We start from the raw sequence: 23606 nt of genomic DNA on the forward strand, positions 1-23606 counted from the left end.
TCCCCATTTCAAACTTAATGACAAATTGAAAGAGATGGTATTACTTTGTTTCATTAAAAACAATGGCGAACGTACATACAAGTATCTTTTCTTGGGGAGGGATAACTCCTACTTTACAAGAATCATTCTGATTCAAACAAAACATTCTCTAAAACTGACATCATCAAGATGCTCGATTTCTTGATTGACAACATATTTGTTACGATTGGGGGACGTGTTTTCAACAAATTGTCGGAATTCCAATGGGAATCAATTGTGCCCCTCTTCTTGCCGACTTGTTTCTTTATTATTAGGAGGCTGACTTCATACAGAAACTTCTTAGGAAGAAGTAAGTAATATCCTTTTACTTTACGTTCCACTTTATGGACGATGCTCTCTCCCTAAATAATACAAAATTTGGTGACTATGTTGAACGAATCTATTCCATCGAACTAGAGATAAAGGATACTACAGATACAATTCAGTATGCCTCATATCTCGACTTACATCTAGAAATTCACAAAAAGGGCCGATTGAAAACAAATTTTACGACAAATGGGATGATTTTAGCTCCCCAACTGTAAATGATCTATTTCTAAGTAGCATCATTCCAGCAGCGCCTGCATACGGAATATATAACTCCCAATTGATACGATATTTCCAAGCTTGTATTTCCTATTATGATTTCCTTGATAGAGGATTGCTGCTCATAAGGAAACTATTTAGCCAAGAGTTTCAAATGGTGAAGTTGAAATCATCCCTTCGTAAATTTTATGGACGCCGTCACGAGTTGATTGATTGTTATGGAATAACCGTTTCACAGATAATATCGGATATGTCCCTTATGTAGGAACAACATTCACCTTCTTTTTTCATGAATGTGACCTACTGAATTAGACTATTAACGAGATTAAATACAACATTAGCAGCACGACGGATGTCACATGTGGAACACCTGATATCACTTCATGTTTGTGGTTGGGTTCGTGTTGCTTAGTCTTTAGTTTTCTATGTTGTGTCTTCTGTACTGTTATTTGTTTATTTGTTTATTTATTTTGACCCAAGGCGTTGTCAGTTTATTTTTAATCTATGAGTTTGACTGTCCCTGGTATATTTTGTCCCTTTTCTTCAATAAATTGTTAAAGTTAAAAATCACTATACAATTATTGAAAGTTTTTATTTTTGCGATATACATGTCAAAATTGGAGTAAAAAGAACCCAAAACAGTTTAGAACTTAATTAAACACATTGACATAAAAGTTAAAGACTAATCCATCTAAGCTCAACGTATGGTGTATTTTGAACCTTAGATTTATCAGTCTGAGAATGATCAAAACTTGTTCATAAACAATTTCCAAAAGATATGTTGTAAATAATTTTTTTTCGAAGTAATTAGGAATCAACAATTTTGCATTTTCAAATCACAAATATTGAATTCCAGTATGATGACAGATGTTCATGTTAAGAATACATCATTATTTGAATAATGGATGCATGTATATAGATTAAAATGTTATAAGACTAGGGTATTGAATTTTCTTTAATTATGTCAACTGCAGATGTAACGTGTACGTAATTTTACAAATTGATGTAATAAAATATTATAAAACATGAAAAAGAAACTTTCGATGTTTTATAATCGTCATATGTTAATAACTACTTATTAACCTTTTGTACTTTATTGTTTCAGAATTACAATGTCGACGTCTTTTATAGAAAGATTGGAATTATTTCATATATAAAACAAGCCTAATTGAAATTATTAATTTTACAGAAAGTGACCAGTGTATATATTACCCTACATTCACCAAGAAAAATCTAGGTCCAGGTATATTCTCGGTAGATCAAAGGATGTCGGCACTCAGGGAATAAACCGAACATGTACATGATGTAATCACCGATCGCTGTGGATTTCTGTGATGTTACAATGTAACTTGTGTATTGTATAGTTGTTACTATTTTCATGTTATCAATAAATGAAATCGAATTTTGATTTAAGATTTCAAAAGGTGACCACCCCTTGACACATTCCTGGATCCGCCCCTGATTCAGTAGTCAGTACTTCGGTAATGCCAAAATTACAAGACATTTGTTTCGCACTTATAAATTTGATACCAGTTTGTATATTTAGCAATTTTGATTTGAAAGGAAATATCGGTTTTGCAAACGGTAATGCATTATATTCACTTTCTTTTTGCTGAAAAAATAGAATAATCATTTATAAAACACGTCTTAAACGTCTTAGTTACTTCATTGATAGTTTTTGCATTTTATATAGTTTGAAATAATTTTTGACTTGGAATAGGTGATACTTAAAATCATAATTGAGATTGAAATAAATATATTATTTGATTCAGCTTGATGTTATGGAACCGATGAGACTAATAATTTACTGAACTTCTACAAGAAGACCTGAATATCTTACTCCACCCGGATGTTTTTTGAAATAATCGATAACCTTTTATTGGTACACCACTAGAGTTTGTCCAGTCTGGTACATGTAGTATTGAAGTAGACTTTTCAAATATTGGTATATGTACTGGAATACTTTCAAAGTCGGTTCATATAAAAAAAAAAGATGCGATATGATTGCCAATGAGACAACTCTCCACAAAAGACCAACATAAAACAGAAATTAACAACTATAGGTACGGCCTTTAACAACTAGCAAAGCTCATACCGCATAGTCAGCTATAAAATGCCCCGAGTTGTTGCATACTTTCATCCGTGGTTCACAATATATACAATACAAGTAACTTATATATCTAATACTCAATCATCCTCGGTCATATCTAACTTATTTTACCTTATTCAAAAGCTTGACACAGAGTGATTGCTATAATTTAGTGTCTGTTGAGTTAACACATTTTGAAATTTACAATTAGCACGTGCAATTCATACATTCATGAATTGTCTGATCAAATCTATGTAAAAACTGGTGGCATCAACCGGTAAATATAATACATAAGATAAGATAGGATAAGATTTATTTTATTAAAGTGTCACGATCCATTACAGTATCTATTTATATATACACATAAAGTCATAAGAATCTAACAATTGAGTAAAAGGATGCCCGCCGAAAACGACTTATGAGACACTATCATTAAACCAAACATCTAATACATGCATAAAAGGACAACTGTGTTACATTTAAAAAGTATTTCGTAAATAAAAGTTAAAAAAAAAACAGATATTATTTCTAGCTAAAGGAGGAACCATATTCTCATTACACATAAGATAACGAAGTTTTTCAATATCGCATAAATACTCAAAATCAACATTTAAAAGACAGGCTTTGGCATATAATTCATGTCTGATATCCGAGTAAAACAACAAGTAAAAAGAAAGTGTTTTTCATCTTCAATTTGGCCACTATCACAAAAAATACATAAACGGTCTTGTAGAGGCTCCGGTGGTCTCGCATATCGACTTGTTTCAACTTTAAGTTGTGACGAACAAGCTCTGAAAAGTGACAAAATACGTCGGTGGCATCTATTATTAACTACCTTTACATAAGGCTCCGTACCAATACAAGTTTTAAACAATCTATACAAACTTAATTTATTACCATTGACATTATTTTTATCATTCCATACTTCATGGTGCCAAGATTCTTTTTCAAAAGTTTGTATAGAATCCCATACATTATTCATATTTATTTCATCTTCTACATTTTGAATCAAACTATATTTACGAGCTTACTGTAACACTCTATAATCCCATGACGATTTTCTTCTAAACGCCCAGGTAGAAATCTATTTACATATATTACTAGTATATTCACATTTAAGACGATTCCATCCAACTTTTAGTAGTGCATCACCTGATAAAAAAAACCATACTACCTCTAGCAGCTAAATTGCTGCTTCTTTTGCTTAAGCCTTAGAAAAATTTACAAGCATTGTTTTGCAAACTATTTATACAATTATGTATATTAATGCCCCATACACCGGAAGCATATGTAAAAATAGGTTTGACTAAAGTGTCATATAATTTAGTAAATACATCGAAATTCATACCACCAGTTTTACAAAACTTTGCTTTAATAACACCAAGAGCTCTATTAGCTGATTTATACAATTCTATGGAAATTATAGAATAATCTGAAAATTCATTCAAAAGTACACCAAGATATTTATAACAAGCTGCATATTCAAGACAAAGTTCACCACATTTGAACTGAAAATTACTTCTTTGTATAGATTTATTTCTAAAATGAACAATTTTGGTTTTGTTTTTATTTAGAGTTCATCTCCACTTGTCACACCACTTGTTTAAAATGTCCAACTGCTTTTGCAGTTTCTTTGCATCAGGTGCAATCAATGCAATTTCATCAGCATATAATAACATAGAGACCATTATGTCTTCTATTTGAATACCACAATTTGCTTCTTTTTAAAATATCTGAGACTAAATCATTTACATGGATAGAAAATAAAGTCGGCGATAAAACACAGCCTTGTTTTACACCAAGAGCAACAGGAAAAAAGGATGTCATAAAGTTAGTTACTCTGACTGCACAATTGACATTATTTTTATACAATTTAAAAATATACCGCTAATACCATTTTTTCTCAATTTAAATAGTAGACAGTCGCTATCAACAGTATCAAATGCTTTCTTTGCGTCAACAAAACATACAAGTATATCCTTTTTGCATTTTCTCTGCTTTTGACAATATTATCTTATACATAAACATGATCTGTACAGTTCCTACTATTTCGAAATACACATAACCAAACTTTAAAATATTCTAGGGATGGCCATGATTATATTTTTGAAGTCCGTGAGCGAAGGCATAGATTGGACTCTAAGCTAGATTTAGACTGTAAGACATGTTGTTTTGTTGTTAATTAATAGATACAATCTCCTTTTAAAAGTCCATGGCCAGTAACCTAGCTTCGTTTCAGAATAATTGTCTATATTGATGCCTGATGATTCTAATGCACAAAAGGCACTAGTCCAATGTCTAATGAATATACTGACGTCAATACTTGTGGCTGTTTAGCAATGTTTAGTAATAGTCATTTTTGGAATAAATGTCAGAATATAGTTATTGGGATTATCAGCTACTATATGAGATTGTATGTTTAAAGTATTGAAAAGGCGTGTCTCATATATTAATTAATTCATTCCCTCTATAAAATGGTTATCAAAAAACATTTTAAGCATCTAAGTTGTGATGACGTCGACTTTGTAAATAAAAAAATATAGTACAAAAAGTACAAAAAATATTTCATGACATCAATTTCTAAACTTACTAAAATGTAACATCTGCAATTGAAAGAAATATATATATATAATTTTCTCCATACCCTCTTTTTTCACTATTTTGTTAATTTTGAATTCTGCTGAATCGATAAACACATGGTAAACATTTGGTATGCAATATCTGTTCTTGAAAAAAGATATATTTGTCGTAAGATAACATACATTTTAACAATTGGTACTTCGAAACAGACATAATATCGTTCACAAATCCAAATATCATTAATAAACTAAGATTCAACTCAAGAAACGTTTACCTTATATGAATTTGTCTATAATTGTTGATTCCTTGTTTTTCACGAAGCTCTTCAACTGTTTCGGGTTCTTAAAATTCTATTTTTTTTACATAAAGTACCTCGTAAAACGAGAAAAAAAATGGTCATAGTTTTTTTTTTATTTGTTAAATGCATCAATTTGAAAATAAAATTCTGAGGGGAAAAAAAAGAAGAAGAGATAGGAACGAAACGTTGACACACACACAGAAGCTAAAAATCCTTGAATTATTTTGGCTGTAAGAAGATGATATGTTAATGTAAGGCTGAAATAATAAAGGTTATTAAGCACTAAGAACATATGCTCGCTCTCTATTCCTAATAATTGACTTCTTCTTCTCAATAGTCTTTGTTTTATTTCTTCTACGATACATGTTTATTTGATATCGTGAAAATAAACTCATCATAGAAACCAGGACTAAATTTAGAATATACGCCAGACGCGCGTTTCGTCTACATAAGACTCATCAGTGACGCTCGAATCCCAAAAAGTTAAAACAGATGCATTCCAATATAATTAGTATTGGACAGTTTTAGTTGAGGTTCTCATATAAATGAACTAATCTGTCAGAAACATCATTCATTAGTTGATAGTACTTTATAAAATCTTATTAAATGTTGATTCGTTTAGCTCATTAGTATATCCAATTCAAGAGTGGTGAATCAATGTGGAAATTCATGCAAAGTATTACTCAGAAATAAGAATATGTGATACATGTGATATGAGTGTCACTTTAAAAGCTTTTCATGAAAGTCACAATGTGTAAAAAAAAATTATAGTCAAAAGTACGGCCTTTATATACATTTTCGAGGTTCAACAATGTGTAGGAATTCTTCCTTGCACTTATGTAATGAGTAACAGTGATAAAAAAGACTTTTTATTATATTAAAAAATCTTACATTGTCTACATGAATAAATATGAACAGAAAGGGTGAAATCAAATAAATACCAATAAAACAAACACAAAAAAGGTAAATACTTGTACGTTCATTTGTACCTACGCATTGTGTTATCAGAACAACTCATTGATGATTAATACCTTGCACTGATTAAACATTTATATTGTCATTGTTTTTGGACAATAAAATATGTTTAAACTAACAATTATAATAATTATTAGGTTTAAAAATATAATTTGACATAAAAAAAATACGATTGATTTTACAAAAAGTTACCAAGTGTATTTACCTACATTTTACTCAGTATGTTTTAAAGTATTCAGTACTTTGGTATTAACGTAATTACAAGACATGTGTCTCTCACTTAATAAACAAATACCAGTTTGTATATATAGTAATTTTAACTAAAACAAAATATTGGCTTAGCAAAAGATAATGCACCAAAAACATATTCACTTTGTCTTGTTGAAAAATATAATAACATATACATTTATAATAGACGTTTTATACAACTTGAATTGGGACACCGCTAGGTCTTACCATGTCAGGTCTTGTGCATATATCTAGTTCTCATATAAATGTATTGAGCTTTTAAAGGAATCTTTTTGTCATCCGCTCTATGATCGGGTTGTTGTCTGTCTGGCACATTCCACATTCACATTCTAAATTTTAAAAGGACATACTATAATAAGCATTTCGTAGAAAAAAGAAGATGTGGTATGAGTGACAAGGAGACAGCGCCACTTTTAGGTCAAAATGTTTAAAAAGTATATCGTTATAGGTAAAATAACGGCCTTCAACAATTAGCAAAGCTCATACTGCTTCATTATACACTATTTCTAGGTTTATCAATATGTGTTAATTATTCCTATTCTGTAATGTGTTACAGTTATAAAGATGTTATAAAGATGTTGTTCGCTTTTAGAAAGAGTTTTCATCATATTATAAATTAGTACATTGTCTACAGAATTATTATAAAAAAGAAGGAGAGAATAAAACTTATACCACAAAAACACAAAATAAGAAAGGTGTATGTAAGTTCATTAGTAATTTGTGTTATCTGAAGAACTTTTGTTTTTGATTTTACAAAAAACTGATTTAATATATTAACATACATTTAACTGGAAAAAAATTCAGTATGTTTCATAATATTCAGTAGTCAGACGTCGGTATTGACCTAAGTACAGGACATCCAACCGTACCTGAACTGGTGTATACTTGTTCGTATTGCCAATTATTGATAAGGCAGTAACCTGCGTTAATTAAACATCATCGCCATAAATGACAAAGCCGATATGCATATATAAAAAAAACACAAAAAAAAAAGACAATGAGCAATGAAAACTAGAGACTAAAGTAACACAAATACTTGCTTAAAAAAGAAATAATTCTGTCTATCAAATTGAACAGTATAAGAAATAAATGTTGGCCAAAAACTAGGTGAAAGCTTTGTTACCAATGCCGCGAGGATCTCTTTGAAGCTTCAGCGTTCTCGGCTCGCGTACATAAGGTTTACCAATGATTTTTTAATGTCTTGTTTTCAGCCTCTATTCAATCTTTCTACTTGATGATAAATAGCTGCAATCAACGCTCTTTTTAATCGTTATTTACCTCCACATCAGAGTGCAGACTTAATTTTATCGTGCATGAAAACTGGCAGCCATCCCGTGTCGACTTCGAAAATCGACTTAGTATAGCAGGCGTCTCTGTCAAGTTTGAAGTCTTTAGATGGAAAAATATGTCAACATGTTCATAAAAGAAATAAATTTGTTAGGATTGATTGTTTGAAGTTCATATTTCACTAATTGCATTAATCTAATCACCTTATAGACTTGATAAAATAAAATTGTAACCAACTAAACTGCTATAATTTTGTAATTCAGACATGATATAGACGACACGTTCAATAACGACCAGTAAATAGCAGATACAACATGTAAAACATAACATATATTTTTTTTTAATTTTTAGTATGTTCTCGTACATTAATTTAAACTCAAATTTCGGAATGTGATGAATCATTAATCAAGCACCGAGTTCTCAAAATACAAAGTTGTCAACATACTGGTTTGTTCCATCTTCAGTTAGAACTAGAAAAAAGTAAACTTTTCTGCATGCATAATACGTATATCATTTTATTTGTAGTACATTGGAAAATTATGATAAAACAATGTTTATTTTGCTTTCTCTTTTTAAATTGATATTTGAAAATAAAAATTCAAGAAGAAAATGTTCCTCTTTTACTCTTATATTGTTTTATAAAAAATAAAAAGCTAAAAGTCTTTAATACTGTTTGGCTGATCTGTAGTATACTTTCATGAGTTGATCAGTCTTTGCAAGCCCTTATACATCTGTATTAAGTCAAAACAAATCATTTTAAGGAATAATGACATTTTTGAATTTGATACTGATTTTATCAGCAAGATTATGAAGCAACCCCGCTAAAGCAAGCCGAATCCCCTATGGATTGTATTTACCCTCTATGGATCATTAGGGGGGTCAGTAGTTAACCGTATAACGAATTTATCGCACGCTGGACTTTTTTCTCATAGGGGGTCACCACGAAACGGCGCTAAACCAATCACAACGTGATATTTTACCAGCGGTGCGATAATCGAGATGATCGAGTCAGTATCAAAAACAAAAATGCCATTTGTCTTTTTATCCGAAATTTAGCCTTATATGTAGTTTTTTTGTTTTGTTTTGTTGGAAATATGAAGTAAAGTGAAATAGTAAGTAAAGCTACTTTAACGCTTCCAACTGTTCTGTTGTATGATTGAAGTCGCGTGCATTTTACTGATAAGTGATTGCGAATGGACAAGAACACCTGATGTTAATACACTGATGAATGACGTCATTGTCTGATATTTTGAAGCATCAAGTTCTGTCGTTAGTCTTACAATATAAGGCAGTAAATTCAAAGAGACAGCGTACTATTGCCGATAAAAAATTAAAAACAAACAATTCCATGATGAAATAAAACTTGTGCACGATAGTCCAGTCGATTTGTGAAACAATTGTTCAGATTGTGGTAAAAGCATCAAACTTTGCAGAGTGTTAGTTGAGGTCATATCTAACATTTATAGCTATGGACCCAATTCAGAAAATAAAAATGGCGGCTCTGTGCGGCTATTTTGAAATTGTCTTCAAAAAATTAATAGAAATTATTAAACAAAAAAATACAAAAAATATATTATTTTACCAATTTTGATAACCTTTCGTATATTCTAATGACAAAGACTATCAACTGAGGACTATTGAAGTATTAGTGGCCATCTTCAATGGTGGCCATTTTGAAAACGTAAATTTCCTATATATCGTTATTCGCTATCCTTAATTGTTATTTGAATTTATACTAAGTTTTTTGTTTATACATTTACAACTAGTATTGCTAATCATTTATTTATGACTGTTGCTATTCATAAAGAATATATTCAGCAAGTGCTCAAATAAGGCATGCATATGTTGACAAAATAAATGTATCTAAAGAAATGCGTAAATTCTTGTACTTGCAGTTTAGCATGTAAGGCATAGTTACTTTTTACCACAAAAAAATGCGTATATACAATATGAGTTATGACCACTTTATGTTGAACATGAAAATTATGTAATTATTGAAATCACCGGAGCTGAAAAAACTAATAAACAAATTAATAGACTGGGAAGAATTCTGCAACGCCAAGAGAGGACACGTGATGATTTTGCTATGCCAGGCAAATACAAAAAGAACAGACATGGACATGTGTGCTGGTAATCAGTCATTTTTTGAAAGCATACAATTGTTCCATGTTGATGAAGGCCATGTTATGGGGAAAAAACTCCAGAATCACAAGGCAAAAGGTGCAAATCCTGTCAAAGCAAATCTTAAGATCAAAATATATTTTTTCAGGAACCAAAAAAGTCTAAGATGAGTCACTGATTGAAATACCAGTTAAAGAACCAGTCACAGTTGTGATGAATCAACAAGAACAATGATTGCAGGGTTTTTTTTTCTTTCTTTGTGATGAGGTATCTGACTATCATCATGAAGCATTGACAATTATGATCGACAATAGAGTATGTGACTGTCATTTGAACTACTAACCACTGTTGTTCTTTTAGCCAGACTCAGTGCTGGAGATTAATATTTCAGGAGCAGATATAATACTAACTGTTTGTTAAAACTGTATCACAAGTAATTAGACAGAATTCGAGATACAGAAAGAAAGTCAAGAATCTGAAATGGGGCTTGCCAAAATGAAGAAAACAGTGACTGCTCACAGTCTGGAACAGATAATTTTTCATTATTTGAAATTGTTGATATCGGTAAATTGTACAGTAAACGTTCTTAGTGAATATGAGTTGTCATGGAAAGAATAATTAATACAACACCTTTGAAAAATTGAATACTAGCTGCCATAGGTAATATGCAAGCATACATGAAATGTTGCGTCTCTCTCCGGATTTTCAACGAATATGTGGTAAAAGCATGAAATTTGGCATAGTAATAGTATATTTCATGGACAACATTTTAAGCTATAGACACACTCTGAAAGTCGAAAATGGCGGGAGAGGCGGCAATTTTAAAATGGCGGCAGTCTGATCTCTAAAAAATTATAAAAAAAAATCAGGAAAATGATATTAGAGAAGATATTGATATGAAACCTGGTCAATAGAATAACAGTGCTGATTCTAATTGTCTGGTTGAACAACACTTTTGAAAATATTACCTATATTGAAAGGTGACCATCTTGAAAATCTTGAAATTTTTAAGCCCAAATAGGTAATCATTATTCGATAAATATAATAAAAATGCATTATATGTACATTGACAAAAATATACAAATTTAATTGTTTGAGCTATATAAACAGAACAAAAAGCGATCCTATCCCCTTCCCCCCTGTCGAGTTTTTCTTCTGTTTTGTAGCGGGTACAAATAACTTTATATTTTCCGACAATGTACTTTTATTGCTTTTATCCAAAGGTTCACACCCAACACTTGAAACTTGAGTTGTTAAAATCTGAATCATGGTCTGTAATGCTTAAAAGTAATCGACATAGTTAAAACACGGATCACGAAAAGGATATTAAAATGATCTATTACGCTAAAAGCTATATTCATACTACCGCTTGTTCAACATAGAATAACAGGAGAAATTTATTTTACAAGTACAACTAAAGCAAGAAAAGATTTGTATACCTGTCATTAATAATAGTTGGTTAATTATAGGATAATTTGTTTTGTTGATATTGATGAAGGTGGTACATTGAACCTATAAAGTACTTTGAAATGTCAATTGAGTTTGTTTTTTAACTATGTCACGTTGTACAACTGGAAATATTTACATGTAATCAATAGAATTTTTAAATGTTCTGTAACATATGTGTGAATAATTATGATAATTGTTAACTTTCTTTGTCTGCAAAATTTGTTGAAAAAGTACAATGCCTAGTGTTTATATGAAACAACTTTCAAAAACCTTGATAGCAGACAATGGTATATTGATTGTTTGGAAGCCATCTTGAATGATGGCCATTTTAAAAACATGAATTTCCAATATATCATTATTCGCATTTTCTATTAATTCACTGTTTGCATTCATACTTTTTTGTTAATTTACATTGGATTTTCACAAAGTGGTCAGATAAGGCATGCACATGTTCACGAAATAAAGATATCAATATCAGAATTACTGTTACTTACACGTTTGCCTAAGTATTTAAAAAAAAAAGAAATTACGTATATATGATTTAATGTATGACCGAAAGTTGTTGTTGGAAAGGATCAAAATTATAGATTTCGAAAACACTGAAGCTGGATATCAGAAGAAGCTAATGCACGAATAGACTAGAAGGAATGTGTGAAACGGCAAGAAAGGACATGTGAGGGTTTGCAATGCCCACAGAACAGACATAGACATTTGAAATGTCAATTACTCCTTTGATGCAAGTAACGAAGATGTTGGGTCATGAATTGGTTTTCCTTTCGCTCAATTTGAAACAGCTGAATGAAGGCTATGAAACTGCAGAAGCATTCTAGAATCACAAGGCAACATGGCACAAATCCTGTCAAAAAACATTTCAGACCTCAAAATATTTCATCAGTAAAAGTCAAAACATAAATCTGATATTGAAAATAAAATGCCAATTGAAAGAAAACAATGAGAAACCAGACACTAGCTGTAAAGTGGTACTGAATCAACACAAAAACAATGACAGCAATGTATTTTTTTCTGTGTTGATGTATCTGAACACTATGATACATCAACATTTTCAAATCGGCAAAAATAAGGCATGACTGTGCACCTCTACTACAAGAAATGTTCTCTTATCCAAAGTAAGTGCTGAAGATTCAAATCACTAGTATCCTGCTTGATGATTGATAAAACTTGACAACATAGCAAATAGACAGACACAGAAAGAAAAGCCAGGAATCTCTTATCCTTGGAGTTGTGTTTCCTAAATAATAAAATACTTTACGGCACACAATCTGGAAGAGATATTGTACCAATCTCCAAGATGGCAGATCACGCTAAATTCTACAGTAAACGCCTTGAACAATTTGCAGTTATCTTGGAAGGATGAACTGATACAATGCATCTAACAAAATTGAAATGTAGCTGCCATGGGATATCTGCATGCCTACAAGCAAGGTAAATAAGTTCTCTTGATTTTCAACGAAGGTATTCGTGAAGCTCTGAAACAGACCTCATAGTAAAAGGGTAAAATGAAGTCATCACCATAGTCATAGCAGGCAAAATATGTGTGCTAGATACTAAGAATAGCTTTACCGGGACACTCAATAACAGCTGTTAACACGAATCAGTTCAACAGACATAAGTTTCTTAGTAAGAATGATACAGGATGGCCAAACATCGAGACACAGTCCTGCAATATCCTTGAGTGACAGACAACACTTACCATTTCTCAGCAATAATATTTCAATTGTGCTACTCGTCGTCGAAAAGATACAACTGCAACTTATCAGTCCTCCGATAGAAAGTAAGATGTCTCAAATATTATGGAACTGGTTCAATTTGAATGTCACATTGAATGTCCCTGCCTTTTTATTGTAGGAAGCATAGCTCTTCAAACTATTCTAGTTACTTTGACTATGGAGAGACCTTTACCATCACGACTATAAGGCATGGCCTGTTTCAGAACTTCCCCAACATATTCGTTGAAAATCCGGAGAAATATGCAACCTTTCATGTATGCTTGCATATTACCTATGGCAGCTAGTATTCAATTTTTCAAAAGTGTTGTATTAGTTATTCCTTCCATGACAACTCATATTTACTGAGAACGTTTACTGTACAATTTACCGATAACAGCAATTTCAAATAATGAAAAATTATCTGTTCCAGACTGTGAGAAGTCATTGTTTTCTACATTTTGGCAAGCCCCATTACAAATTCTTGACTTTCTTTCTGTGTCTCAAATTCTGTCTAATTACCTTGTCGTACAGTTTTAGCAAACAACTATCATGATATCTGCTGCTGAAATATTAATCTCCAGCACTGAGTCTGGCTAAAAGAACAACAGGGGTTAGTAGTTCAAGTGACAGTCACATACTCTATTGTCGATCATAATTGTCAATGCTTCATGATGATAGTCAGATACCCCATCACAAAGAAAGAAAAAAATCCCTGCAATCATTGTTCTTGTTGATTCATCACAATAGTTATCAAAGGTACCAGGATTATAATTTAGTACACCAGACGCGCGTTTCGTCTACATAAGACTCATCATTGACGCTCATATCAAAATATTTATAAAGCCAAACAAGTACAAAGTTAAAGAGCATTGAGGATCTAAATTTCCAAAAAGTGCCAAATACGGCTAAGGTAATCTATGCCTGGGATGAGAAAATCACAACTGTGACTGGTTCGTTTACTGGTATTTCAATCAGTGACTCATCTTAGACTTTTTTCGTTCCTGAAAAAATATATTTTGATCTTAAGATATGCTTTGACAGGCTTTAACAGGATTTGCACCTTTTGCCTTGTGATTCTGGAGTGTTTCTTCCATTACATGGCCTTCATCAAAATGGAACAATTGAATGTATGCTTTCAAAAAATGACTGATTACCAGTGCAAATGTCTATGTCTGCTCTTTTTGTATTTGCTTGGCATAGCAAAATCATCACGTGTCCTCTCTTGGCGTTACATAATTCTTTCCAGTCTATTTGTTTATTAGTTTTTTTCAGCTCCGGTGATTTCAATACCTACGTATTTTTCATCTTCAACATAGAGTGGTCATAACTCATATTGTATATACGCATTTTATTGTTTATTCTTGGTTTATTAACCCTACTCTTTATGTTTTGGTTCATTATTTGTATTCAGAAAATTCGCTGATATACAACCAGACCATAATATATGTCAGACTTGTTTTTATTATTGATTTATCGTAATTCTCCGATTTTGTTTTAATATATTATAGAGACGGTATCTAAAAGTAATCATATTAACAAACAACGAGTTTATATGTCTTATATCAAATGCATTTTATTCGAACTATAGCTACGTTTTAATTACTCTGGTGTTACGATTATTTACCTGTTTTTTTATTTTTATAATATTTATTTTTACAAAATGTAGAGAGTCTTACAACAACAACACTTTAGGGACTGCTGCAGATATTTTATTGATCGACATGTTTCGGTGCCTCGGGCACCGTCATCAGCATAAAAAACAATACATAAATATAATACAATTTCCCTAAAGTGTTGTTGTTATAAGACTCTCTACATTTTTTTTTATCATAACTACCACTTTAGGGACTCTATCGTACTACTGATTCACCAGGCGTTGGTTCACTTTCATTTGTAATTTTGTTTTTCAGTTAAAGTTCAGTTTCCAGATGTTCAGCCAATAATTAAAGGTGGAGGTCTTCCGGGACCCCACAAAATTTTAGAGTTACATTTCCATTGGGGAGGTAACAGTCAAAGAGGTTCAGAGCATACAATAAATGGAAAACAGTCTGCTATAGAAGTATGTATAACAAATTCGCCTCATTTAACCTGAAAGGTTTTGATTTCATAACGATATGTCTCTAATTTTTTTTTATTGTATACATGGTAATAATCTATCCCGAGGAACTTGGCACTAGGAAAATTATAATCGTATTGAACAGAAGGAAATTAAAACAGAAAATTTAAATGATTTATAGCAAAAGATGCATAGATACGTTCTAGAAAAAAAATGGATAGAAGGAAGAGAAAAAAATACTAATTGTTTTCTCAGATTACCAAAATCTAAACAAACCAATTAAATCATTACTTATCCCAATATCATAGTAAGATACATTGCCTCTTTTTTCGTACATTGACACTGAGTTATAATCCGAATTAAACAAAGAAAGACAGGACTTCATCTGGAATGGAAAGACATAAAAATATATTAACCTTGAAGGAAACAATAAATGAGGAATCTGAATGATATACATGTAAAGAAATAAATGATTAAAATGAGATATTTAAATTGTTTAATGTTCATAGATTATGAAAGTGCAAACCGGAATAAAATGCCTTCATACTATACAAATCAAAATGGAACTAAACCTATTATTTTTCAAGTGTATTTCGAAAGTATTTAAGAAATCCAAAATGTACCCAATTGTATTTAGAACTAATTAAAACATTGGTTGAATATAGTTATCAAAAGTACCAGGATTATAATTTTATACGCCAGACTCATCAGTGACGCTGAGATCAAAATAGTTAAAAAGCCAAACAAATACAAAGTCGAAGAGCAGGTTCAATCAATCAAAGTTCAAAACAGGTTCAATCAAACTGATAAAACCCTGATGATTTTATAATAATTAGATAGGACATAATTTTTGAAATCAATATATCAAGTCTAGCGGACCTGGCATTGGATGATCATAACCAATTATCGTAATCAGATGTACTTGAGTACATTAGCAATGTAAGCACATGAACTCAGTTATTATAAACGTTCTGCTTACAAGTAATCGTCACTTAATCGATTAAAGTACAAATAAAAATCGTTTAATATTTCCATAAAACATTAAAGGAATACAAAAATATGAATATAACACGTTATCAATTTTATGCTTTCAAAGTGCTTTTCTGGATTAACTTCCATCAGGAACGCACAAAGCCGAGTAATTGGAAGTCAATACAAAAACCGAAACAATCGAAGAGCTATATTACGATAAAAGACATTCGAAATAGCCTTACCCATCTAAGGTCAACTTTGTCGGAAATTCATTTTCTTCTTTAGCAGATATATCATATGTATATATGATAATATGTTCAATTTGGACAGATGACTTTACTGTATAACTTAAATTTTGCATTATGTTCAAGTTGAATCACATGCTAACTGAAAATAGTTAAGAATGAAAAAATGAAAAACAAAACTTACCACGACGTAATTGAAAAAGAAATATTTAGTTAATCCTCAATGCTTTATTGAATAGAAATTTGACTTAATAAAAACATGTGTCTTTAACGGTGCTATTAACATGTTCAAGATTTTATAAATTTAGATGCTATTGATTAAACAAATCGATACAAGTCAAAGTTCAAATCAGGTCAGTGGACCGATTTTGATCTGAAAACTGAAAATGTGAAACATAATTGATTTTCAAAAATATTAACAGATGTAAATTAAAAGTTTATGTAAAATGTAGAAATCCCAAACAAATTCAAACAAAAAGTTCCTAATCAAATGGCAAAATCAAAAGTTCAAGCAAATCAATCGAATGAATAGTAGCTGTCATATATCTGGCTTGTTACAAGCATATTCTTTTGGAGAACATAAAGAATTAAACCTGGTTTTATAGCTGGCTGAACCTCTTATTTGTATGACAGTTGCATGAAATTCTCTTATGTTGAAAAGGATGTGTGTTGACATAAGACATTGTCAAATTAACATTTTACATTTAGTTATAACTTTTTTCCCTGGAAGAACAAAAACTAAATACATGCGAAACAAGTCTAACGCTGCAATATAAGTAATACGTAATACAGTAGTAGTGCAAAAATGTTTTGTTTAATTGTAAAAACAAACTTAATATTTCTGAAATGGATTAAGAAGATTTCCTGTTTACAATATTTTGAATTATCGAAACAGACCAAAACGCATCTCTCAGATTTCAAATAACGTAATTCTCTTCTAATTATTTAGATGCCTTGATCAAAAGCTTAATTGTAACTTCAATTTCTGTAACGTCTACTTGTGTATTTAATTATATTCGTATAAAGTATATTCATTACGTACACCAGAACTCTATTCAAACTTTCAGTTATTCGATTCAAATTTACTGGATTTTTTTTTTAGAAAGGAAGCAAGTTTTTCATCGCAAAAACTAAATACGATGCCTGTACCAAGTCAGGAATATGACAGTTGTTGTACATTCGTTTGATGTATTTTATCCTTTAATTTTGCCATTTGATTAGGGACTTTCCGTTTTGAATTTTCATAGGAGTTCATTATGTATGTGATTTTACTTTTTATCTCTTTTGAGTCGTTGTTTTCTTTAGTTTTGTTAAATGTTATAAATATAAAATAATCAGTAACGAATCGAATTGCAGTTTGCAGCAATTAAACTTGCCCATTTGAAACAAAAGATATATATAGTGTACTGATTTTTTTAACTCGAATTACTAGACGAATTTCACACAAAACTACAGCTTAGGAACATTTGCATTGCTGTTTTAAATCATCCCACAGTTAAAGTTATGTTTTTAACGAGGAATAAAATCTCGCATCTTCTAGTTAATAATCCGTCACAAAGTCGGAAATGAAAATGTAAGTGTAAATATGAATTCGGATATTGCTTTCAATTGGATGGTTAGTTATCTAAGTCAATGTATCGTGTGATTTAAGTGTAAACATAGCTATATATATTTATTTATTGTAGGCCCATTTTGTGTTTGTACCAACAAAGGATGGACCAAAACATTTTGCCGCAGTGGTTGGAGTAATGGTGTATGTAAGACCTTTTTTATTTATGTTTTTCCTCCCGCACTGTATACGGGCCCAACACTATTTTGCTATCTAGATGATAACAGATTGCTGGTTTATTGGTGATTTCAACCCCAGCCTTGAATAATACTACAATATGCAATGAATGAACATTGTTTCAACATTCTATTTAAAACTAGATTAGCAAACTTTTAAAATGTTGATTTAGGTATGTTAATTAAAAAATAAAAATAAAAATAGAGTAAAATTATAAGAATTCCTTCAAATTCATTTGACAATAAGATATGTTTTTGTCATGATATTGTCGTTAAGTAATTTAATCCGTTTTAGTCTATCTCCTACATGTTTAAGTCTATGATAACGTAAAGAGTCTAAATAATGTATGCCTTTAGTACAAAGAAAATAAATTGATCAATAAGTTATTAAATTATAAGACGATTCCGCAAGGGCATTAGGGCGATAAAACTGAATGAAAATTACAAGCGAAAAAAATGCACTGAAAAAGGGGACAGGCTTTGGATCAAGACAAAGGAGTAGGTTCAGTAAGACTCCTTTTTGGCCCCAAAATATGGCAGTTTTACAAAATTGTGAAAATGTAATCTTTTAGCTATTGACTGAAAAGTAGAGTGTTTCTGCTACATAAATATGGGCTGTTTTTGACAATGCAATGTACATATATCGGGTACTAGCATCATAACTAAATTTACTTACTGAAATCCTCACAATTTTAGCATTTTAGTTAAATTTTAGACGGTTTCCGTCTTAAATGAAAGTGGCCTCATTCGTGTTCATTCATAATATTGAAATGTAAGTTGTATTTGGTGGTAATACAAAACATAAATAAAGGTTGAGGATGAACATGGATGCGGCCACTTTAATTTTTGACAAAAAACATCTGAAAAGTGACGTTTTTTGGCATATTTGATAGATTTTTTCATATTTAAGCTTGAATTGGAGCGTTTTTAATGACTAAATCAGTTAAATTTTTTCACAAAAACTAATTGAATCGATTGAAATAGACACTTAAGTGTTTAAAAAGTGTCCAAAATCTTTCGTTAGATGAAATTGAAATTTGAGGCCAAAATCAGCCCTTACCGGACCTACTCCTTTGGTTTTGCAAATTGTAACCTTCTGGCTCCAAATAACTTAAACCAAGGTAAATATGATGTCTTAAGAAAAAAAATATTGGAGGTTATTTTCAGCTTCCGACTTTTGAGACTGTGGTTTTATGTCATAATTAGACTGTAGAAACATGCTATATATATTAATGTCATTTTTGTCACAAATATTACTATACTCCTCTTAGAATTAACTTAATTCAATTATAAACATTAAAATTATTGTTGTTACAGGCTGGAAGTTACAATCTAAATTATGAACATATTATTTCGAAGCTAAAAGACGTAAAAAATATAGGTAAGTGAGAACAAAATTCATTAAATAAAGTAGTGCCAACTAAAGATGATAGTGAAAGGACATTTACTGATCGTTAACCCTTTAGTAAATATAGAAATATAGAGAAGACACTAAGAGTACTACAAACCATGGGACAAAAACCATTCGATATTCAAATGATTTGTTAACATCGTTTATGCGAGACATGGCGTTAACGGGAGTTGTAAGTAGTAAGTAAGTTCACAAATCAAGACACATTCAATTAAAAACAGACAAGAATTAATTACAAAAGGACATCGACCAATTTATGTTCACGAATTTGGTGGACGAAGGATTTTTTTCTGACTGAAATTTAGCTATCTCCTTAAGCAGGTCTAGCTAAAATGTTTCGTGCCGTCTGGTCGCGCTGAAATGTCCTTTCTCATTTTTTGGGGTCAATGTCCATTTTGTTCTATTTTTGGTAAGTCTATTTTTTCAGTTCTTACATACTAAAATATTGATTAAAAATCATCTTCTTCATAGGTGGCAAGACAGTCCTGGACATCTTTCCTATCAAGGATCTGTTCCCGGAAACCACTCGTTGTTGGTTCCGATATCGTGGAAGTTTAACCACACTACCATGTACAGAGACAGTTATATGGACTGTGTTTGAGCAAAGCATATGTATGTCAGAAGACCAGGTAAATTAAAGATCGATATTTTTTTAACGTAACAAATACAACCTGTGATGACATTAATCAGATTCTATCTATTTGTATTGCATTTGAATAATAGAATATTCCAAACTTAAACCAAGGTAAATATGATGTCTAAAGAAAAATAATATTGGAGGTTATTTTCAGCTTCCGACTTTTGAGACTGTGGTTGTATGTCATAATCAGACTGTAGAAACATGCTATATATATTAATGTCATTTTTGTCACAAATATTACTATACTCCTCTTAGAATTAACTTAATTCAATTATAAACATTAAAATTATTGTTGTTACAGGCTGGAAGTTACAATCCAAATTATGAACATATTATTTCGAAGCTAAAAGACGTAAAAAATATAGGTAAGTGAGAACAAAATTCATTAAATAAAGTAGTGCCAACGAAAGATGATAGTGAAGGGACATTTACTGATCGTTAACCCTTTAGTCAATATAGAAATATAGAGAAGACACTAAGAGTACTACAAACTACTAAAAGTAGAATATTCCAACATCTTATAAAATAATAATAATATAACATTTACAGAGTTATCAATAATACAAACACATTTTCGTCAACTATGTATTAGAGAGGTGATATAAGATAGTGTTGGCTACGTGTGTCATTTGGTAAAACTTTCTTTTTTATAGTCAAGTCCAACTAAGTGTGAACCTCAAACTAATTGCAACAGATTTTTTGTTAGTTCTAATATATAGTATTAAGCCCCAAATATACACAGATAAAAGTCCCATTAAATCTTACTTGAGGAAAACTCAAATTTTGCATTTTCTTATGGAAATTTACATTGGAAAGGGAGATAATCGGCAAAAATGAGGGTTTTTTTTTCATTTTTTGGTTGATTTTTTAAAAATTCATGTAAAATGTGAATCTTTGACTATTATTATATAATCTTCTGCTCATGAAATGTACAAAACAGAAGTGTTATGGGTATTTTAATTTTTTTTGCTCATTTTTATTAAAGAAATTGCAAATTTTTGGCTTTGTGACCATTTAAAAAAAAATATTGTGAATATTTGGTAATGTTTATATCTGTAAAATATATTTGTTCAATATCTACCTTACTTAAAGAAAAAAAAACAAAAGAAGAATATATGCTGAATTAGTTTTATTCAATTTGAGATTCTTTAACTTGGACATGCTGCAAAACCTAATAATTGGTCAACTAATGAATTGTGAAATCGAGGTTGTAGCTTGTGAAAGGATATGAAAACACCTTTAAAGTTATTTTTTTACTCTAAAGATGGCTAAAATATCAAGAATCAATACATTGTGTTGAATAGAAGCGGTAACATTATAATTTTGTATCAATTTATATTGATATTTTTGCCTTTTTGCAGAGTTATCTCCCTTTTCAATATCAATCTCCATAGGAATTTTAAATCATGTTTTTCCTAACGTTAGATCTCATGGAACTTTTGTCTGTGTATATAAGGGATTTTATACTAAAGATTAAAAATTTAAAATCTTCTGTTGCAATTACTTCAAGGTTAGGGTCAAATTTATGCTAAATTGACAGGACTAATAAAACATACACATTCACTTTTCTTTAATTAGTGTATCTGAGAATAATGGATGTGTTCTAGAATCAAATTTTATACTATACATGTACTTATCGCCCCAAAACAAGTGAGATCAACCCCAGTTTTTGTTAATAAAACATCGATGGCCCAAAAAAAATCGCCACAATACGAGACGATAACAAACAGTATATTTACTAAATACAATACAGCAAAAAACTTTTAATAGACAATACAAACAGGGATTGAGCTGGTAAAACTACGGATTATATTTACATTGTTAGTGTTTTCCTTTATAGATCAGTGAATTCCGGAAGTTGATGGGAGAACCAGAAGAATTTACAGAAGGGAACAACAATATAGTTGATACATTTAGACCTGTGCAGCCATTGTTACAACGCAAGGTTTCACTAAGCTGCCCTCGTAGAGGAAAGAACTATCATAATTGACCAAATCATCGAATCGAGTACGGTTGTATCAATCATGGATGTGGGAAACGAAAGAGCTATAACACGTACTATAATCATTCAGCTGGAACCAATAGCTGTCTATGGGTTGATTGGTATAGAAACCAATGAGTTAATGAGAGCTGAGCTATTACAAATCGCAACATCATTGAAATATTGCTTAGTTATTATTAAAAACTTCCGTGAACATATATTCTGTTTTGTTGTTGCTTTTCCACCATGAAGCATTGTTCATCAACTGACAATGGCCAATGTTAACAACTTATTAAATGAGAAGTCTTTGCGGGGTTTACAGAATTCAAAATGACCTAAGGTAGTCAGGATCATGGTCAGAAAGCTAAATGAAAAAAGGATCTACAACTTAAACCCATTTAAATAAAATAACTGTTTAACGTACAGCGGCAAACAATTAGTACATGCATATTCAGGAATATTCCATTCCATTGTCAGATAAAAGTACCTTACACTTATACTATATAAAAAAAGAATAATAGAAAATAAGTTGATTATCCGTATGAATAAAATAAGAACGAAGATGTCAGCAACATTTAACAATCACGTACGACATTTTACAATAAATTGAATATTTTCCATAAAGCCAAAATTAATACATTTGAAGAACAATTTAAGAAAAAATATCGAAATGACTTAGTTTTAAAGCCAACAAAAAATGAATGAAAACTGTTATAAAAGACGGCAACTAACGGCAAGAACTTTTTTTACACTATTCGTCGATTTACAATGAAACAGTCTATGTTTCTACCATTTGATGGAGCAAATAATCTTTGAATTATAATTGATATAAGCTGTAATTTATCAATTCCTGACCACGATATTATCAGCTATATGATACATGTGTAATAGACGAATGGAAAGAGCATCGCTAAGTGTAGTGTATCATTGTGCCCGTAACGTTGAAATTATTGTTCATAGCTATTACTATTTATGTGCACTGCCTTACCCCTTCAGACATTCATTATCACTTCAGACACAATCATTACGTAGCGGGTTTTTCTAAAGTGTGTACCACATTTGTTTATGTTATTTCGAATAGACAGAAAAATATTACAGTCATTCCTTAAGCATTATTATGATATAAATAAATTTGGTGTATTTACTGTCTTCTGATTGGATAAAATAATTAGTTTTA

At 30.9% G+C, this 23606-nt stretch overlaps 1 protein-coding gene across 1 annotated transcript; it reads left to right on the plus strand.

Annotated features, from left to right (window-relative positions):
• The first annotated feature begins 13256 nt into the window (after positions 1–13256).
• LOC134687698 (carbonic anhydrase 2-like) lies at positions 13257–22438 on the plus strand. The gene is made up of 6 exons (XM_063548156.1): positions 13257–13404; positions 15250–15398; positions 18298–18369; positions 19715–19778; positions 20280–20437; positions 22289–22438. The coding sequence occupies exons 1-6, from the start codon at positions 13257–13259 to the stop codon at positions 22436–22438; spliced, it is 741 nt and encodes a 246-aa protein (XP_063404226.1).
• Positions 22439–23606: the final 1168 nt, after the last annotated feature.

Source organism: Mytilus trossulus, chromosome 10 (assembly GCF_036588685.1).
Source record: "Mytilus trossulus isolate FHL-02 chromosome 10, PNRI_Mtr1.1.1.hap1, whole genome shotgun sequence".
NCBI classification, from domain to species: domain Eukaryota; kingdom Metazoa; phylum Mollusca; class Bivalvia; order Mytilida; family Mytilidae; genus Mytilus; species Mytilus trossulus.

What these genes read in the sequence shown, in the direction of transcription:
- LOC134687698 (XM_063548156.1), top strand. Translation starts at nt 13,257, where the DNA reads ATGATACAGGATGGCCAAACATCGAGACACAGTCCTGCAATATCCTTG. An exon ending in TGGTTGGAGTAATGGTGTAT is followed by an intron (nt 18,370 to 19,714) that starts GTAAGACCTTTT and finishes TTGTTGTTACAG; the next exon opens with GCTGGAAGTTACAATCTAAA. An exon ending in AAAAGACGTAAAAAATATAG is followed by an intron (nt 19,779 to 20,279) that starts GTAAGTGAGAAC and finishes TCTTCTTCATAG; the next exon opens with GTGGCAAGACAGTCCTGGAC.